General features: G+C 35.2%; 1 protein-coding gene across 1 annotated transcript in view; it reads left to right on the top strand.

The window, feature by feature from the left end:
* Positions 1-729: 729 nt before the first annotated feature.
* The window catches only part of LOC149812695 (GPI inositol-deacylase-like), a 95,616-nt gene continuing 75,046 nt past the window's right edge, over positions 730-21,299 (top strand). The window contains exons 1-7 of the mRNA XM_089991741.1: positions 730-834; positions 1,352-1,914; positions 5,385-5,630; positions 19,141-19,331; positions 19,433-19,604; positions 20,141-20,278; positions 20,368-20,555. Coding sequence (XP_089847867.1) covers positions 1,621-1,914; positions 5,385-5,630; positions 19,141-19,331; positions 19,433-19,604; positions 20,141-20,278; positions 20,368-20,475 — 1,149 coding nt within the window. The 5' untranslated portion in view covers positions 730-834; positions 1,352-1,620 and the 3' untranslated portion in view covers positions 20,476-20,555. The remainder of the gene's footprint in view (positions 835-1,351; positions 1,915-5,384; positions 5,631-19,140; positions 19,332-19,432; positions 19,605-20,140; positions 20,279-20,367; positions 20,556-21,299) is intronic.

Below are 21,299 nucleotides of genomic sequence, written 5' to 3'. Positions count from 1 at the left end.
ATGTCACTGAACCATATATTATAGATATCCAACCGGATTCGATTTTGTTTAGTTGCATTTGGTAAGCCGAAAAATATCATATTATAATCGGATGCAGATGCAGTTTTGATTTTTTGCTATCGAATATGAGAAATATCCGAATTTGACAAATATCAAATCCATTTACATGTAAAAAAAAGAAAATCTGGTATGAACTTGTCACTATCCAAATCCGAATTCAAATTCAAATCCGTTTAGCCAACATCCGATTAGTAGAATATGATACAGGCCACATCCAATCCCAATCGGAACGGTTTACATCCCTTTCCCTACATTTGATCATCAAATGTTGGACCGGATCAGTACAAGTTACAGGCCTTAACAACTTTAGATCGAGCATCACGATATCAATTCGGATCTAGTTCGGTCCTAAGCTGATCTGGATGTGGATCTACTGCTTAAAATGAAGTCCAGATTCTATTAATCTATGATCCGGACCGTATCCGACCCGTCTTTAACCCTTAGAAGTGGGCCCGGCGGCTCACAGTAGAACCGGCTAGAGCCGGTACCACGAGAGGGAGAAAAAAAAAACATAAAAAACGAGGGAAATATAAAGCACTCTGTTTCGGCTTCGCTCCCTCTCTAGTCAGAGCCTCTTCGTTCTCATTTGAACTCATCCATCTCTCTCTCTCTCTCTCGTTTTTTTTAGAATTTTCAGATCCGGTTTTCAGCGATTCGGCGAGAGGTTTAGTGAAGAGAAAGCGCGATCGGATCGTGAAATTCGGATGTTTTCGGGGGTTTCTGTCTAGGATTTGGCGAAAATCGGGTTTCTTTTGTGTTTTCGGATGCGATGAAGTAAGAAAATTTCCTAATAAGTTCGAAATTTTGTGTTAATTCTAGCAGGAATAAATTTCTATGGTTTTCGTCTTAGTTTCTTGGGTTTTCCCTGTTTTTTGTTGATTTCTGTGGCCGAATTAACGTTTTCCAGAGGTTTTGGTTGAACATTGAGCTGAATTTTCAGGTCGAATGAGGTTTAGCGAGAGTTATCGGTGCAAATCGTGCGGATTTGAGTTTAAAATAGAAAAAAATGGAAGATCGCTCTAGTGATTAGCTATTCTTTTTGCAGATTTGCACATGGCGGTTGTCTTTTGAAGATCGGCGTCCTTTTGATGCCTTTTTAAGGATTTGATTTAGTTAAACCGCTTGAATGAACTTGAAATAGTGTGAAGGTTTGTCGCTTTTGTGCAGTGTGATCTGTGAAGATGTTCTACATTTCTCATCTATTAGAACTCTAGGGTTTCTGTGATTGAAATACTGGATTTTAACTGTTGAGTGAAGTCAGAATTAAGTGAATTACTCTTTTCACGTTCAGGCATTTTGAGACTTTTCGTGGTTTCGGTTTGACATTTTTCTGAGAGCTGGACTGGACGTTGGTGCTATGAGGATGTTTTCGACACGTTGTTGCTCTGAATTAACAGAGACATGCGATCGTCATTTCTGTTGTTCGAGCATTTTGCCTTTTGAAATCCGAGTGAATGATGCATTGGTTGGATGATTTTTTCAACACATTGTGCACTATTATGATTGATTGGGGTCATTGAATTCCTCAATGGGTTTAGCTCGAGATTGAAGATTGGTTTCATGATGCTCGGTTTCAAGGGAAAATGCAGGCTGGCAGTGGTGATCCTGGTTACCATCTGCTCATTTCTTGTGGCCTTGTATGGGTTACTGAAACCCGTTCCAAATGGCTGTATCATGACCTACATGTATCCGACCTACATTCCTATCAAAACCCCTCAGAATGTATCATCTGAGAAATATGGGTTGTTCTTGTATCACGAAGGGTGGAAGAAGATCGACTTCAATGAGCATCTCATGAAGCTTAATGGGGTTCCTGTACTCTTTATTCCTGGCAGTGGCGGAAGCTACAAACAGGCATGGCTTTCTCATTTCTTTGGTACTTTCTTTAGTTGCTTTGAAAGCAATACAAACAATTCAGTTGTTATTTTAACTGCATTCTTGAGTTTAGATAATTCCAGCACATTTTAAGGTTTTTTATCTAATGTTTGCAGGGGTGTTGCTTGTTTTTTCATTATTTTCAGCATGCCCTTTGGTATTTTAGAAACATGCCATAGAAAGATGCAATTTTATACATAGGAAGCCCATGATCATAAACTTGCTTTGAAATGGTGTTGTATGGGGACCTTTCCGGAGTCCAAAAAGTTATAGCCATGATATGACTGGAAATTGATTCATTAAGTAAATGGTTGAAGAAATACCTATAATTACTGAATGAAAAATAATCTGTAATTATTAATTACCTATAATTTCTAAGGTTGTAAAGTGACAAAAAGAAGTCTTTGCACAAACACACATTATTTTAAAAATGAAATGGTATATAAGGTTTTAGCTTTAAATCTAATAGATGGTGAAGTAGTATGGGCTCAGCTTGGCTCGAGTAAACTCATTTAAGTATATATATATACATACATACACATATATTTATGTAAGTATGCTTTGTGTATACATACCATAGTCACCTGTATCATTCAACGTAATTTCTCACCAAGGAGTTTTCTTAGAGAGAATTTCAATGAGTGACTTTTCTCAGGAAAATTTTGGGACTTTTAAAAATTAAAAAATATAAAAAATATTAAAGACAATAAAATAATATATTTTGTATAATTTTTCTTTCAAAAATATAAGGAAATAAGTTTGAAAAGTTTTTTAAATACAAAAAGCAAAATACAAAAAAATACAAAAACTAGACTTAACATATATAAAATAGGATTTTTAAAAAAATATCGTGATAAAATCATGATATTTCATTTCTGGCGATATTTAAAAAATATTGTGATATTATCAACTTGTTTGATTTTGCTCATATTTTCCTGATATTTACAAATTATTGTGTGCGGGTATGGATACGGGTACGGAGGGTACGCCACGACAATTTCAAAAAATGTGGGTACGGCGGCATGACTATATATATCACATAAATACAAAATAAATTCAAAATAAACTGAATATAATCTAAATATACATGATATATCTAAAATATATATTATATACTGAAAATATAAAGTTATAAACTGAAAATATAATTATAAATTGTAAATTGAATACAAACTTGTATGTACGGAGGGTAAAATGGCGTGTCCAGGTGTCGGCGTGTGTCAACATGGGTACAAAGGACAAAATGGAGTGTCTATGTGACATAGGTGACAGTGATACATACATAAGTACACCCCCCCCCCCTCCCCCCCCCCATATAACTATATATATATATATATATATATATATATATATATATATATATATATATATATATATATATATATATATATATATATATATAGAGAGAGAGAGAGAGAGAGAGAGAGAGAGAGAGAGAGAGAGAGAGGCGATATTTTGAAAATATAATTTTTTTGTATATCTTGCAATATTATTGCGACAATATCACGATGTTATTGCAATAATAGCATGATATTATCAGTTATTTTTAGTTTTTTATTTCTTTTTCAATATCTTAATTATGTGTTTCCTTCTTTTTTTTTTGTTTTTCTCTTTTATGTGTATTTTATTATCTAAACATGTTATTTTTGTACATTTGTCTGCAATATATATTTTAATTTTAAAGCACCAAGATTTTCCCAAGATTTATCAATTAAACCTATATTATTGTGTGAAATTGCCTTGTTGAGATATAGCCAAGACTGATATTTGTGACTATCTAAGTAGTCAAAAGTGCTAATCGGTGCCTAGGTGGGATTAGTCAGCCTAGTTGGGACCCCAAAAAAGGAAAAAAATAAAAAAATAAAAAAATAAAAAGTTACAATAAATTCTTAAAAATAATATAAAATACATATTCAACATAATTTGTGAACTTAAATGATAGAAACTTAAAAAAGATTCATGAATGAATCTAAATAATTAAAACATAATTACATTTCTAACATTCAACTTCATCTAAACAGATATTTGTTTACTTGCATCACCTAGAGACACATAAAAGAACAAAAATATTTGAAAAAGAAAAATATAAAAGCATAAAAATAAGAGGAAAAACTGAAACACTTAAATATTTCAAAATACTCAAACAAAACATGATTATAATGTTTTAAATATTATAAAAATAAATATAAAATGCCAACCTTGGTGCCCCTCTTCCAACCTAAGGACTTGTCTAGGCGCTCCTAGGCAATAGTAGACTTGCACCTAGGTAGCCTAGGCGACCTAATCAGAAGCCTAGGCATGATTTTAACTACATAGGTGGCTATGATATATTGTATAAGTTTATGATAGAAAAAATGTGGTAGGTTAGAAGGTTGCTCTGCTACAAGGACACGGCTAGAAGGATATGGTATACATCGTCTTTATATATTTTTTGATCAAGGATGGTATGCAAATGGACACTGCACTAGAGTAAATTGGAGTATCCCTGTGATGAAGGGTGATTGACTTGTATGCATGTACATGGGATCTCACTGGTTCAATTCTCCACTTCAACTATACAAAAATGAAATAATTTTTTAATTTCAACTCGCCAGCTCATTTGACTTGCATTTGTCAGGAGCTCAAGTTTGGCTTGGTTCACCATGAGCCCAAGCTGGATCTAGACCTAAATGAGCCCCTGGCTCGGCTTGTTTAAAAATCTGTCATATGCATACTACTCATTATGGTCTAGAGGTTTTAGGTAAAAGCCTAGGATGAAATGCAGACTTCAGTAGTGGAAAAAAGGATCTTACTTAGATGGAATGCTTTTATCTGGAACTATATTAAAGTTGCAACTAGCAAGGTATTAAAGAATGATGGAACCAATCATCTCTTAGCTTAATCTATAGCAAACAGCAAGGAGATTGAATTATTGAATGGATTCTTGGATAGCCATGGGATAGTCATTCCTTTGGGTGCTTGTGTGCATTTGTTCTGAAAATTCAAGAAAGCATATAGCCTACTCTTATGGCTCATTGCACCTTTGGTGGGAGTTTTGGAAGTGAACATGGAGAATATGGTGGCAGGAGGTTTTCAAGATTGAGCTGCTGCTTTATCTTGCCTCTTTTTGTTCACATATGGGTTCAATTGATTAGGCCATCTACACTATTTATGTTCTTTTGGATCCAGTTGTTTAATATGCTCGTTGTGGTTCTTGCTTCTATGGGTTTGAATTAGAAATTTAGAATATAGCTGGCTACCCACTGAGCTATCTGTCCCTTTCTTTTCTTTTCTTTTTTGTTTCTTGCATTCTATTAATCATGTGTAACAGTTCTTCAAGAAGTCTTGTGAATATCACTCAGATTTTTCCTTTTGTTATCGTATAATTAATTTTTTGGTACTGTCAAAATGGTGATTCATTTTTTCGTTATTTCATTATCTTTGTTGTTTGATCCTTTCTCTTTGCATAGGTGCGGTCTTTGGCGGCAGAGTCTGACAGAGCATATCAAGGAGGTCCTCTTGAGCCGATGTTTTACCAGGAAGCTTCTTTTACACCTGATGTGGGAGGAGGGGATGAGGATATCACTTTCACACCACCTAATCAATACTCATCCATGCTTGACTGGTTTGCTGTTGATCTCGAAGGGGAACACTCTGCAATGGATGGACGGATACTTGAAGAGCACACTGAATATGTTGTCTATGCTGTTCACAGGGTATGTGCACTTTGTGTAACGACCCCAACTCATCCCTTTTGAAAATGCGGATTTTTTTTTTCAGTGCGGAAAACTTCCCAGAAACCCGGGGTCCTCACAGTTCCAATTCCAACTGGATAGCCAATAGACCACAAAAGAACTTGCAATTTACATCTATAAACTAACTAATACCTTTATTCATGAATTAAGAACCAATCTCAAAACAAAATGTTTGACTCAACAGAAAGTAATGTAACCACTAATGACAATAAGCAAATAACAAGAACACTAGACTGAAAAACCAAAATAAAGAGCCACTCTGTCCATAAAGGAAACTGTCAAAACTCATTGTGGCTCCCATGCCCTCACAGTAGCTGTCGACTTCACTGATCACCTGTTCCTGCGAAAAACTAATGAAGTAGGGTGTCAGAATCGAAATCCTGAGCACAGCTACTTCTTAATGAAACAAGTGAGATAAAGAGTTAAGATGAGATATCATGCAACAATTGAGGGAAATGCATACAAGACAGTTTATAGCATTTGGGAAATTTATTCATACAACAATCATAAATACTAAACATACAGAGACAGTAAAGCAGCAGCATGTACTAAAACTTCAGCATGCAACAAGAAATAAACATTCAACACTTACCATCATATAATGATTAAGGAAACCATCAAAGCATGCATGCTCTAATGCATAACAGGAAGATGCATGTCTTTTGTGCAATGCATGAATCATTTTATTATCTTCCATTAAGTCTTTTGTTTTCTTATGCATGCCCTATTAAATGCATACAGCTTTAAGTTTCTCTTTTTAATTACCGTTGCCCGCGGATACACCAAACGGGTACAAACCCCGAGGTTAAGTTAGGTTCCCAGGGTAGCGTAGCACACAATTTATATTTTATTACTGGGTTCCAACTTAGCCCTCGACCGAATCACCGTCGGAACATTAGACCTCTACATCTAATGTCGGGGACACAAGGGACACCCCACGCCCACAAGTGCCACTTCCTTGGTACAAAAAAAAAAACAACAGCTGTGTCAAACACACCACTCCCGGGTAAAGTAGCGGACTCTCCCTAAAACCGTGGCCAGGAGAAGGAACCTCAATATCGGGTTCAGGGGACCAAAATTAAGCACACGGAGTTTTGTATCCTCACAGTCTCCCCAAGACCGGATTTCTAAGATCCCCATTCTCCAGATGGGTGATCCCAGAAGGTATATTACACTTGCTTTATTATTTCCTTTATTTAAAATTTAATTTCTTAAGTTTTGCAACATCATATGCAAAAAGAAAGATAAAAGCTCGCATCTACCTCGCGAGAGCCATCACAGGACTCCGGCCTGTGGAAACATATAGAACAGTGCAATAAAGCTGAAATATTAATAAAGCATGTTCTTTGCAATGCATTGAAAAGAATGAGGGAAAACAATTTCCCAGCTCGGGTTTACCACACCCTCGATGATTCATTATGATCACCGTAGCACTGATGCAAGAATCATAATCATATGTATGCAGTGGTATTAACATGCCTGCAAGGTATAGTCATGTATGTACCAAATTAACCCATTGGTAATAAACATGAAATATGACATTCCCATATGCAAATTAAACTGCCCATGTTATACCCCTTTGTCCCGTGCATATGCATGGTATGCAAGCATCTTTGTGCAATCATTACTACATATGCCTTTAACCATGATTTGTATTGAGATGGGCAAAGAAGCATTCATGTATTTATGTATGTGCAACAACATATGTCAAATCCATCGATGTGTAAGTACTCAAAACAAACTTTATCATGGAGTAATGTGTAAGCGTGTTCCAACAGATATAGATATGGAAATCAAAATTTCAAGTACATGACTCATTCTTAAAGTTTATCATGCTTCAAGAGACTAAAAATTCTAAACTTTACTAATCACACAACAGGCTCTGTTTTCATAATTTAACACACTTATGTTACTAGCATGCTACAGTATCCATATGAGAAAAATTATGTATTTAACAGCCCAACCCAGCCGACCCTGTCGGCTGGGTCTGATAGAATATCCACAGGCCCAGCTTGGGTCTGTGTATGCTGTCAAAAAGTCTCACCTGTACAGAAAATTTCCTGTATAAAGTATACCCAAAAGTTTTCTCAAGGCCAAGGCCCAGGCCAGCACCCACTGACTGGGTCGACTGGGCCTGCCCCAGCCCTGCCAAAACCATCCACACACCCAGCCAAGCACTTGGCTGGGCCTGTCGGTTCGGCCAGCAGCTGGCAGTCAGCCGAGTGCCACTCGGCTGGCTGCCAGCCAGCCAATCCAACAGCCGATACTTCAACACAAAACAAATTTAAAAATTATTATATATATATATATATATATATATATATATATATATATATTTTAAAAGGACAATGCCCAGCCCAGCCCAGCCGACCCTGTCGGTTGGGTCCAACAGCATGTACACAGGCCCAGTTTGGGCCTGTGTATGCTGTCAAAAGAACAACAGCATATCTGGTAAAAAAAAAGATTTTTGATTAATGCATATATATATATTTATATGTATATATATATATATATTTTTATACAGCCATGCCCAGTCCAGCTGACCTTGCTGGCTGGGCTTAACCACATATACACAGGTCCAGTGTGGACCTGTGTATGCTGTCAACAACAACAGCCTAAGAACTATTTACGCAAAACTGCTTGTTAATTAATATCACATTTTTTTTTTGTAAAGATGAAAACACCTAGCACAGCCCAGCCGACCCTGTCGGCTGGGTACAAAAGCACGCACACAGGCCCAGTTTGGACCTGTGTGGGCTGTCACAAACGACAGCAAAACAGGGCACATGGAAACTGATTTTTTTTTTTTGAAAGGAAAAATGAATACCCAGCCGACCCTGTCGGCTAGGTCCGACAGCGGGTACACAGGTCCAGTTTGGACCTGTGTATGCTGTCAAAAACAACATCATACCACAGATTTGTGCAAAACTGATTTTCCTGTTTTTTTTTTTTTTGAAAACACACACCTGCCCAGCCCAGCCGACCTTGTTGGCTGGGCTTAACAGCATATACACAGGCCCAGTGTGGGCCTGTGTATGCTGTCAGCAATCAACATCATAACTTATTTTGCAAAAACTGAAATTTTCTTTTTTTTGTTTTTAAAAAGATACCCAGCCCAGCCGACCCTGTCGGCTGGGTCCAATACATGTACACAGGTCCAGATTGGACCTGTGCAGGCTGTCAAAAACAACAGCAAAACACCTATTTTGCAACATGTGCCCCTTAGTATATCATATATATATATATATCTATATATATATTTCTCTGAAACAACAAAAATACAGCCTATACGAAACTGGATAACTGTGGAAATCGAGGGTCCACTGTTCCTCTATGGATTTCCATCAAAAGAAGCATGGAAAATCCAATCTTTACCCTATTTCTCATTCGTTTCAAGAAGAAGTACCCGTACCTTTTTGGAAAACAAAGGAGAATAGAGGCTGTGGAGGGCGTGTGGACTGAGCTTCGAAGCTTCCAACCTCCTCTTCTACCTCCTTCACTCCTCTTTGTTTTCTCCTCTTTCTCTCTCTCTCTCTCTCTCTCTCCTTCTTCTTTTCCTTGTTTTTTTTTTCTCTCCAGCCAAAAGAAAGAGAAAGGGCTGCCGCCCCCCCCCCCCTTCCTTCTCTTATTTAAAGCTGGAAACTCTTTAGTGAGTTTCCAGATTTGGGTCTCCCACATTAAGGAGTTTCCCAAAATTCCTAGACTCCTTCACTAATTAACAATTGGTTGACTATTTGACCTCCTAATCCTAAAAGGTATGGAATCCTCTATACCCTTTTTAATTAGGGAAGAGGGCTAACCCTAAACCCTCTTAACTCTATTCCCGAAATTAATAAAAATCATTAATTTAATAAATATATTTTTTTGAATTTACTTATTAATAGGTATCCAAAAGTTCCCAAAATTGGTCATGTTGACCCTGGAGACTTTTTATATGATAATAACCCCAATTTAAAGCTCCGAGCTGAATTTAAAGTCATAAAAATGTTAAGCTTGGATTTTGGATCGGATCCGGATCCAAGATCCAAACCCATACTCATACAAGATTTGGATTAAGACTTATATCCATTCCAGATTTTTGTAGGACCTAACTAGGACCCAAATCCATAAAAATTTGGATCCTATACCTTGTATTCAATCCGATCCAATTTCGGATCCGTTCGAACAAACTGCTAAAATTTTAGAAAAACGTGATTTCTGGGCCAACCGGAACTCGGATTTGAAAAAGTAAAATACCATTGCGCTCCGAATTTTGAGGCGCATCCAATGATATATTACATGAATATCAAATTCCGAATTTCGCCCGAAAATAACCCGAATTTTGCTTGAATTTCGCTTGAATTTAAAAGTTGAAATTAAAACTCTTTGCCACACTTCGATTGGCTTGTCTAGACCCTGATGATGAGACTTGGGTCAAACCCAAACTCTAAGATCTTGGTGTAAAACTCGAGCCTCAAACGATTTTCTTACCAGACTTAGCCAAATTTCAAATTTTCATGAATTGACTAAGATCCGAAAACACGAGATCTTACACTTTGACATAAATCAAAAGGTTCCTTCTGCATAATATATACGACAGTTGCATACTTGACTATGACAATGCTTTTGCTTCTGATACAATACACACTTGTGACTATTAATATTATTATTATTATTATTTTTGAAGGTAGTTGGAACTACCAGTATGGTTAAATAGACTTGGTAAATCTTGTTTTCTTGTTAACTTGTTTTCTTCTTCATAGACATATAAGTGATGGATGTGGAATCCTGTTTATTTTAAATTTAGATGGGTTCATCTTTCTTCTTTTTAACTTTTCTACATGATTTAAAATGGTATAGAATTTGATAATGATGTATATTGGTAAATGTGTTAGCACCTAAAGTTAGTGAAACCTCACTGTTTTACAGCATCATTTTGCTTCAAGTGGCTGAAGATGCATTAGGACTTGGTGCATATTGAGTGCTTGATGGACCATCTCATTTTAGCAATTGTAATTCTGCTAGGGAAAAAACCCAAGAGGATTGTGGAGGCTAGCTATTAAAGTTCTGTTTTATTTTATGTTGTTCTGGTACAGAAATGTGAACAAATGAGGAAATTCTAGGTTAAGCAGAGGAATCATCTAGGGAAGACTAGATTCCCATGCTGGAACATGTTTTTGAGTATTCTTCTGAAATCCCTGTTGCTGGTATCCTATGGTTCTTAGTCTCTTGATGTGAAAAAGGGGGATTATGTGTAAGCCAGATGCTTCATGAACTGTTCTCCTTTTGCCAGTGGATGCTGCTCAATGCAATGTGGTGCTGGCCTGTGTCACATCGGTACGGGTTTTAACATGTGGTATGACAAGTGTATGGCTGGTATGCCACGGTTGTTTTCCAAGAGGAGGGTGTGAGAGTGAAACTTGGCTGTATTATTGCATGCACACATGTAAATTCACACATAGAAACATGTTTTGCTGCAAGTCAAGAACCGTACTAAAAGATACAGAGAAAAAATTTGCAGCAGCACCTGGAAGAACCTAGTACCAGCATTGACATGGGTACATGAGGCATTACGAAGTACCCATGTCTTGTAGGTGCTCGCATATTCACCCAGTGTGTAAATGTGAATAACATGAAAGGGCTCGGTAACTCTGTTCCCTGTTCCTATGCTTACATACTTAATTTGTGCATGTTGACAAGCTGTTGATGAAATGAGGCATTATTTGGTTAATCTTGACCTGCATAAAGTTGCATCTTCTAAGTGCGCAAAAAGAAAAAAAGGTGATCAAATGTATGTCTTAATGAGTTTGTGCCCTTACCATATGATCGGGCCTTTAAGACAACTCAAATGGTAGAAAAAGGTTTAAATCATATACATTTATCAAGATTGAAAGCACAAATAATAAAAATACTAAACATATTATGAATTGTGGTCAGCATAGTCACCTGTATCATTAAAGGTAATTTCTCAGCGAGGGTAATTCTCGGAGAGATTTTCAAAAGTTGATAAATCTTGGGAATATCTTGGGAGTTTAAAAATTGAAAAAAATATAAATAACAACAATAAAGCTAAGAAAATAATAAGTTTTGCATTATTTTTCTTCCAAAAATATAAAGAAACATGTTTTAAAGGTTTTAAAATATAAAAGAAACAAAAAATAGGAAATACAAACTTAAAATAATAAAAAAGATTTTTTCCCACAAATATCACGATATTTTGTCTCTGGAGATATTTTGAAAATATCGTGATATGTTCTCGATATTATCGGCTACCTTGAAATAGCCAATAATATTACAATATTTTCAATATATCGGCGATATCGGTGACAGTGGGTCAGACCTAAATAAATTGTGGTTTATTAATAATTTTATGACAAATAAGTTGAATAAAAAACAAAAATATGTATGTGTTTGAAATATATTGTAATTTAAAACATACAATGCAAAAGAATCAAAGCAATTACATAGTTTTTTTATACAACTTGCTATATGTTTAATTTAAAACGTGCAAGAAAAAACTAAAGCAAATAAATACCATTATAAAATATTGTTATATATTGTTTATTCAACTAACCAACAAATGAAAAAGTTTAAGAAAAAAAATATTTACCACATTAAAAACAGGAGAAGAGAGAGTTATATATACCATAGTAATAAAACTTAAAAGTGAAAATAAAATGAACATACCATTTGTAAAGAGAGGCAAATTTTGAGGCAAGCATTTGCTGAAAATTTTAGTCCAGCATTTGTCTCATATTGGGATGGATCTTAACATGGTCTCAAATGCCTTTTATAGACCAGCCTTGATAAATCATAAAACATGAACAACCACTACAACAGCTGGATTTAAAGGAAGAAAACTGAAAAATGCGTGGGTTTCCAAAACTGCAATATATCATAACTGTAGGCTATAGTTTTTAAATGCGTAGGTTTATTAAGAATGGTAAGTTTCAAAACTATTCATATTCTTGCAATTGATGAATGCATTATATGCGTAAATGGAATGTAGGTCTCCTCTTGGCCAGAGAGAGAGAGAGAGAGTGCCGATTATACATTAAATGGCAACTCTTCAGTTTTTGAAAATTTACAAAATGCCATGTAAGTAACACTTTGTTTATTAAAAAATCATACACAAATGCCCAAACAAGTTCAAAATGGCCTTGCTAAACACATGACAACCATGTCAATTAAGAAAAGTTATAAAGGATCTAATTTTTTACACCTACTACCCTTGCTTCTGCTTTTATAATATTTAGGATAATTCTTGATAACCAGCTAAATATAAATATCCAGTTTTTGTGTGTCATCACCATGCAACTGCCTTTTTACAAACATAAATGAGTTTGATGTTGCTTTATTCCTGTTCTGCAATTAGAATAGAATATATGTTTGTTATGTCACCTACTTCTGAGAGCTTCTGTTTTGTTCTTGCTGCTTTGGTTTTGATTGTTGCTATGTTATTTGCTTTCTGCAAAATGATAACATCATTCAGATTGGAAGAAGGCTGTTTTACCTCAGGTTGAACAAAAAATTTGAAGTCAAATGGCATTACATTTATTAAGAGTTTGTCATGGACATCATTTCTCTCTCAATTCTTCCTTCTTTTCTTAAGCAGATATGCTTTTTGTGAAGCCATTGTCTATGAAACCCTGATTCCTTGGCTTATGGTGGATAATGAGATTGTTGAGTAACTAATCTTTGTTAAAAGGCTTACAAACAATATGTGAAGAGCCTTACAAACAATCAAGTTTCCAAATAACTTGATACTTCAAACATTCAAAAGCATATGCTAGCACAAAGTAGCATTCAAATACTTCACAACACAAAAGTAAGAGAGTGCGTCAAATGCACTGTTTGATTAATGAGCATTAGGGGATAAAACCCCTTCTTTTTATATACAATACAATGGGCTGGAGGCCCTTATTTACAGAGAATATAGAAGAGGAGGAGACGTTGGGACTGTACCCAATGGCTCTTCAGCTGACTGTGTCAACTGTACTCAGACTGTCATTAGCTAACTATGTTCAGCAGTCAACTAATGACAGTTTACAAAACAAAAAGGTAAGTAAAAAATAAATAAAGAAAAAGGAAAAATTACAGAAATAAAGAAAAAGATTACACATATATACATATATACTTTAAATATGTATTTATATACATATATTTATATATATACATACTCTTGTATTAAGAAGAGTATATATATATTCAAGTATATACATATATGTATTATTTTCTAACAGTCTCCCTCAAACTTATGGTGAAATCACCGAAAGTTTGTCAAGTAAAAAGTTGAATCTTAGTGAGCACAATGCCTTGGTGAAGAAATCCGCAAGTTGATATTCTGATATTACATAAGGAAGATCAATAGTCTTCTTTTAAGTAATATTCACGAACAAAATGGCAGTCCATCTCTATATGCTTAGTTCTTTCATGGAACATATGATTTCGAGCAATGTATATGGATTCTGAAGATGAATTCCTATATCTGAAATTAGTTGTTTGAGCCACACGATTTCCATGGTAATAGTTGCCATTGCTCTATATTCAGCTTCTGTATATGATAATGACAAATTTTGTTGTTTCTTGCATCTCCATGAAATCAATGATTCACCTAGAAACACACAAAAACCAGTTGTTGAGCGCCTATTATTTGGATCCCTCCCCAATCAACATCAGAGTATGCAATATGATCTTAAGAGGAAGAAGAAGATAAAAAACTCTCTTATTTATTGTACTTCTGACATATTTAATGATTCTCATGACTGCATTCATATGAGCTGATGTTGAAGCATGTTGAAATTGGCTGGCTGTATGTACAACATGAGCTATGTCTGGTCTTGTAATACTTAGATACATAAGAGATCTCACGAGCTGTCTAAAGGGGGTTGTGTTGTCTAAAGGAACTCCATCATCGACTCATATCTTTATTCCAAGAGTCTTTGGGGTGTCAACAAATTTATCATCTGATAGTCCTGACCTGTCAATAATATCTGAAGCAAACTTTGTTTGTGACAATATGTATCCTCTGTTAGAGTAAGATACTTCTATACCAAGAAAGTATGTTAGGAACCCAAGATCTGTCATTTCAAAAGAATTTTTTAAAAACTGTTTGCTTTCTTGATTCCTTCTTTGTCACTACCTGTAATCAACATATCATCAACATACAAAAGTAAAATTATATTACCTGCAGAAGAATTCTTGATAAATAAAGTTGTATCAGTATAACATGGTTTAAAACCATATCTTGTAATAACATTGTTAAAAGTATCAAACCAAGCTTTAGGTGTTTGTTTGAGGCCATACAATGCCTTTTTTAATTTAAGCACTTTATCTGAAGGGATTATCAATCCAGGTGGAACATCCATGTATACTTCCTTATTAAGATTCCTATTCAAAAAGGCATTTTTAATATTCATTTGAAATATATTCCAGTTTTAATAGTTGAAATAACTATAAGCATCCGAACAATGGTCATTCTGGCAATAAGAGCAAAAGTTTTTTCGTAATCAACTCCGTATTCTTGAGAATATCTTTTGGCAACTAGCCTAGCTTTACGTCTTTCTAAGGATCCATCACTTTTGTTTTTTACCTTAAAAACCCATCTACAACCTATGGTCTTCTTTCCGATGGGTAAATTTAGAATTTCCTAAGTATTAGCTTCTTTAAGAGTATCCAATTCTATATGCATAGCTTTTATTCATTCGGGTAAATTTTTTGCTTCATTGTAATATGAGGGTTCAAAGTAAGAATGAATAGCTATAAGACATGCTCTATGTTTAGGAGAGCATGAGTCATAAGACACAAATTTATTTGGGATCCTTGAGATTCGTTCAGATCTACGAATAATTGTTTGTTCTGAGGGTATTTCTAATGCTTCATGATTACTTTGATTTACACCTTCATTGGTTGCATTTCGATTCCTTCTAGTGTATACTATTGGTTCAGTTGTTGTTATATTCTTAATAGGAGGTTCTACATAAATATTTTCAGCATTAGACAACTATTTAAACAAGAATGAGTAATCAGAATTTATGTCTTGCGACATGTTTCCTTCAAATCCACTTTTATTTTCAACAAAATTAACATTCCTTGAGACGAGAAGTTTATCATTTTTTTATATCATAACATTTGAATCCTTTTTGTGTTTTAGAATGACCAATGAATGCACGAGGAATAGCCTTAGAGAACAGTTTTTCTCCTTTATCATTTAAAACATAACATTTGCAACCAAAGATTCTCAGTCTTTGATAGTTAGGTTGATATTTGAATAATTTTTTAAAGGCAATTTTATTGGACAATGTTTTTGAAGGCATCCTATTTATAAGATATACTGAAGTTCATGCAACTTCAGCCCAAAGATTTTTTGGAACGTTTTTAGCAATCAAGAGAGTCCTTGTAGTTTCCATAATGTGTCTGTATTTTCTTTCTGAAATTTCATTTTGTTGTGGAGTTCTAGGACACGATCTTTGATGTAGAATTCTTTCATTTTCTAAAATTTGTTTTAATTCATTTGACAAATATTCTCCTCCAGAGTCAATTCCGAGGATTTTGAGTTTACTTTCAAATTGATTTTTAATCATATTATGGAATATTTTGAATATTGCGAATACATCGGATTTAAACTTAAGAAAGTAAATCCAACAATATCTAGTGAAATCATCGATAAACACAACATAGTAGGAGAATCTTCCTTTAGAAGCTACGAGTGCAGGACCCCACACATCTGAATGAACTAATTCAAAAGGCATTGAAGAATAAAAGGTTCTTTGACCATATGGCAAGACTGTCATTTTACTAAGTAAACATTCTTGACATTCAAAATTTTCTTTACAAATATTCTTGGTAACTGGTACAAAATTTAATTTTTTTATGTTTGGATGCCCAAGTCTATGATGCTAAGTTCATATATCTTTTGTTTGGGCAATGTTACAAAATGATTCCTTTGGAATACAAAGGAAATTCATATAATAGAGATCTCCTTGTCTAGAACCTTCCCAAATCAATTTTCCGGACTGACGATGTTGCACCCAACATTTATTTGATGAGAAAATGACATTACATCTATGATATGAGATTTGCGAAACTAAAAGTAGGTTAAGATGAAGTTTAAGTATAAATCTTATTTTTGGAATATAAAATTTGCTATGTTTTGACAAATCATTTTTAAAATTTCCAATACCTTATATTTCTAAGGCAGGGCCATCAACAGTGCAAACAAATGATGTATTTGAATTAGATTGACAATAAGATATCATAGACTTATGTGGAGTCATATGAAAAGAAGCTCCTAAATCGAGAAGCCAAGAACACATACCAAAAGTAGAAGAGGATGCAATGACCGCTCCTGAGGTAGATCCTTTAAGTAATGGTTGTAATGCCTCCGTCAGTTTAGATAAGGATTTGGTGAGGTCCTTGAGATTCAGAGTATCCTCATCTTGTTTTGATGGTGCAGCGGCAATACGTTTTTCTTGAGGCCTATATTTGTATTTAGGACATTGAGGCTTATATTTGTATTTAGGACATTGATGCCTAATGTGACCGGGCTCATTACAGTTATGGCAAATGATTTTTGATTCTCCTCTATTTCTATTGAAGGGAGACAGTTTATATGACTTAATATAATGTTCTGGTTTTGATGCGGCAATAGCACAATCATCTTCTTGACCATTGCTAGATGTAGCAAAAACACTAACATTTTTAATCATGTTTAGCCTAGTTTCTTCTCCACTAAGTTTAGTGAGAATCTCATGAATAGGAAGAGGTGATGAAGATGATAGCAAGGAGGACCTTGTTTGTTCAAATTCGGGTCTCAAACCATAGAGAAAAGCTAAGAGTATATCTTCTTCAACTTGAACTCTTCATATTTCTATACACTTACCTTCCCATTTGGGTTCAAATTGGGCAAGTTGGGTCTAAATGGAAGATAATTTCATATAATAATTTCTTACATTTTTATCTTCTTGTTTGGTATTTCTAACCTTTTCTTGGAGATAATACTTGTGAGCCATATCTTTTTCAGTAAACATACCTTTAAGATATTCCCACGCTTCATTTTTCTTTTTGTAGCATAATAGATTTGAGACAATTTTTGTATCAACTCCACTTAGCATCCATGAAAGAATTTTTGCGTTTCTCATTTCCCATTCATCCAATTTCTTGTAGTATTCTTTCATGGTTTTGTTTCTTTCCTCAAGACTAGTCTCAATCCCATTTTTACCTAATGAAATTTTGGGAGTAGGTTCAAGAATAGTACCTCTTATGAATCCCCACAAACCTTGACCTTTGATGAACGTCTCCAAGTGTCCCGCCCAAATATTATAGTTGATTCCTTTAAGTTTGAACGGCGGAATAAAGTTGGAGTTGCTTGTATTGTGTGGAAAAGATTCACCCATGGTGAATTAGAAGAGGAAAAGAAGTCACCACCATGAAGTAGAATAAGTACGCTTTACGAGACAGCCTACCAATGCACCGTTGATCATACACCAAGCTCTGATACCATGTGAAGAGGCTTACTTGCAATATGTGAAGAGCCTATGTGAAGAGCCTTACAAACAATCAAGTTTCCAAATAACTTGATACTTCAAACATTCAAAAGCATATGCTAGCACAAAGTAGCATTCAAATACTTCACAACACAAAAGTAAGAAAGTGCGTCAAATGCACTGTTTGATTAATGAGCATTATGGGATAAAACCCCTTGTTTTTATATATAATACAATGGGCTGGAGGCCCTTATTTATATAGAATATAGAAGGGGAGGAGACGTTGGGACGGGTACAGCCCCAATGACTCTTCAGCTGACTGTGTCAGCTGTACTGAGACTGTCATTAGCTGACTGTGTTCAGCAGTCAGCTAATGACAGTTTACAAAACAAGAAGGTAAGTTAAAAATAAATAAAGAAAAAGGAAAAATTACAGAAATAAAGAAAAAGATTATAAATATATATATGTATATACTTTAAATACGTATTTATATACATATACTTATACATATACATACTCTTGTATTAAGAAGAGTGTATATATATATACATACATATATGCATTATTTTCTAACAATCTTTCTGTTCTCTTAGTGTCTTTTTAGAAGTATTTTTTGTTGCCCTTTTGTGTTTTTGTACATTGTATTTGTATGCTTTAGAAAATTGTTATCCATTGGGCTGCAGCCATCTTATGCTTCTAGCTTTTTCAATGTTGCTTGATCCTCCACAAAAATGTGATGACCATTCCTTGGTTGAACCTTTGCTTTCTAAGGTGAGAAGATAATGCCTTGTCTTGATTGCTTTATTTTTAACACCAAGAAAGAATATGTTGGTATCTACACTTGCTATTTTCTTTAAAATTGCAGGACTGTTGATAAAAACTAAGTTTTCCTGGTTATCATTTGCATGATGCTTGTTTCTTCATGTTTCTTAAGAAGAGCGCAAGCAAAGTGTTGTTGCCTTTGAGATGGCAATAATTGTAAAAAAATATTCTTTATATGGTAGCAGATTTTGGATCAGTATGTGGAGTCTCAAAATGCACAATCCAAAGAAGGTGCTGATGCCTCTGGAAGGTTACCCAGAAGTGTCATATTGGTTGGTCACTCTATGGGTGGATTTGTTGCTAGAGCTGCAATTGTCCACCCTCATTTAAGAAAATCGGCAGTGGAAACTGTCCTTACACTTTCTAGTGCACATCAGTAAGTGACTTCTTTAATTCTCATAACCGTGCGTAGGCTCCAAAGATGCTATACACTATCTTCTATGCATTCTTTTTATAGAACATGAACTATTAATGCAGGTCCCCACCACTGGCCCTGCAACCCTCATTAGGTCAGTTCTTTTCCCAAGTAAATAGTGACTGGAAAAAGGGCTATGAAGTCCAGAGGAAACATTCAGGCCATTCGGTGTCTGATACATTGCTTTCAAATGTCATTGTCGTATCCATAGCTGGCGGCATTCGTGATTACCAGGTAAGGATTAACTCCTCAGTATTATTTCTTTTTATTTGTTCTTTTTATCAATTATTAGGTCTTATTTCAGCACAACCCCTTCCGTGCATGTATTTTGGATGCTGAAACTTTTGACAATGGCAATCCCCCTACAGTTGGTTTGTGTCTCCCATAAAAAAAATGTTGTCACTTGCCAGTGGTTTAGGGAGACCTAATTGCAGCTTCTACATCTAGCCCTTGGGATATCTTCTGCATGATCTGTTTGGTCACTTCAATATTTGATCAAGTAGATGACTAGGGGATATTTTGTTGCAGGGTGGTAATTAATGCTGCAATTTGGACATTATTTTCATATATTTTAAAATTGGGTCATAAGATCCACTGTGTTTGGTTAGTTCTGACCTGTAGCCTACCATGTTGAAAAATTTCGAAGGCTAGACCTAAAATTGATGATTGGATCTATACATACACAAACTATGTGTAACTTTTTTTCTCTCGTACCTTATTCATGCACTAGTTTCTGAACTTTTTTTTATTTCCTTTTTTTTCTATGCCAGGTCGGCACAAAATTGGCATCTTTAGATGGAATAGTACCTGCGAGTCATGGCTTTATGATTGGTACGGCAGGCATGAGGAATGTGTGGCTCTCAATGGAGCACCAATCTATTTTATGGTGTAATCAACTTGTAGTGCAGGTGCAGCTAAACAGAATTCTCGTTAATGCTTGTTGTATGATTTAAAAATTCTTTCAAAGTAACATACCAAATGCTTTTGAAAATCATAGGTATCACACACATTACTGAGTATTATTGATTCCAAAACTGGTCAACCATTCATGAATGCTCGCAAAAGGCTTGCTGTGTTTACCAAAATGCTTCAGTGGAATACCTGAAAGCTTTAACTGGGTGGGACAGCTACCAGCTCCTTTGCTTTTTGAGAATGCCAATGTTGAGGTTGACAAAATCCTTGCTGGTATGAGAACTCTTCCATTCTTTCATGTTGATAAAATTTTCTTGCTTAGTTGTGCAAGAATTACAATTTCTTATTTCTATTTCTATGTTTATATATATATATATATGTGTGTGTGTGTGTGTGTGTGTGTGTGTGTGTGTGTGTGTGTGTGTGTGTGTGTGTGTGAGATCCACAATTCATTACTTGGGTTGGGTACTGGCCCATGATCAATAAATTTTTTGACTTTAAAGCATGGAGGGGCACCTATTTATATGCATGGGGTGGGCTTCCATTTTCACTCTTAGAGATGGGACTAAGCTTCCATTGTATAAAGTCTCATTTTTACATGTAATAGAAAATGGTTAGCATTAATGCACTACATCCTACTTATCTAATAAGAGAGATATGTTATTAATTCATTAAATGTGCATGGAACACTCAACCTTTGAAAAATAGTCCCACATCGTGCATTTTAAGGGGGATGCTTCACTATCTATAAAAGGATGCATCCATTTTTGACTTAAAATGAATCGAGTCATGGGCTGCTCCCAGGATTGCTGGAAACTCTATGTACATGTGGGAAACCCTTTTCTTGGGAAACTGAAAAGTGAAAACCTAACATTTCCGAAACTTGTGGGAAACTTCTAAAATTGCATGGGAAACCCGTTTCACATCACATGGGAAACCTACTTACTTTATAAGGGAAACCCATTTCCTTTATTTGGAAAACATGTTTTCTGTGCATTTCTTGCATGTTTCTCTTAA

This window comes from Nuphar pumila, chromosome 16 (assembly GCF_984573655.1).
Source record: "Nuphar pumila chromosome 16, dmNupPumi1.hap1.1, whole genome shotgun sequence".
Lineage (NCBI taxonomy): Eukaryota > Viridiplantae > Streptophyta > Magnoliopsida > Nymphaeales > Nymphaeaceae > Nuphar > Nuphar pumila.
Note: the sequence above shows the minus strand (reverse complement) of the source record. Positions and strands in the feature narration are given on the sequence as shown.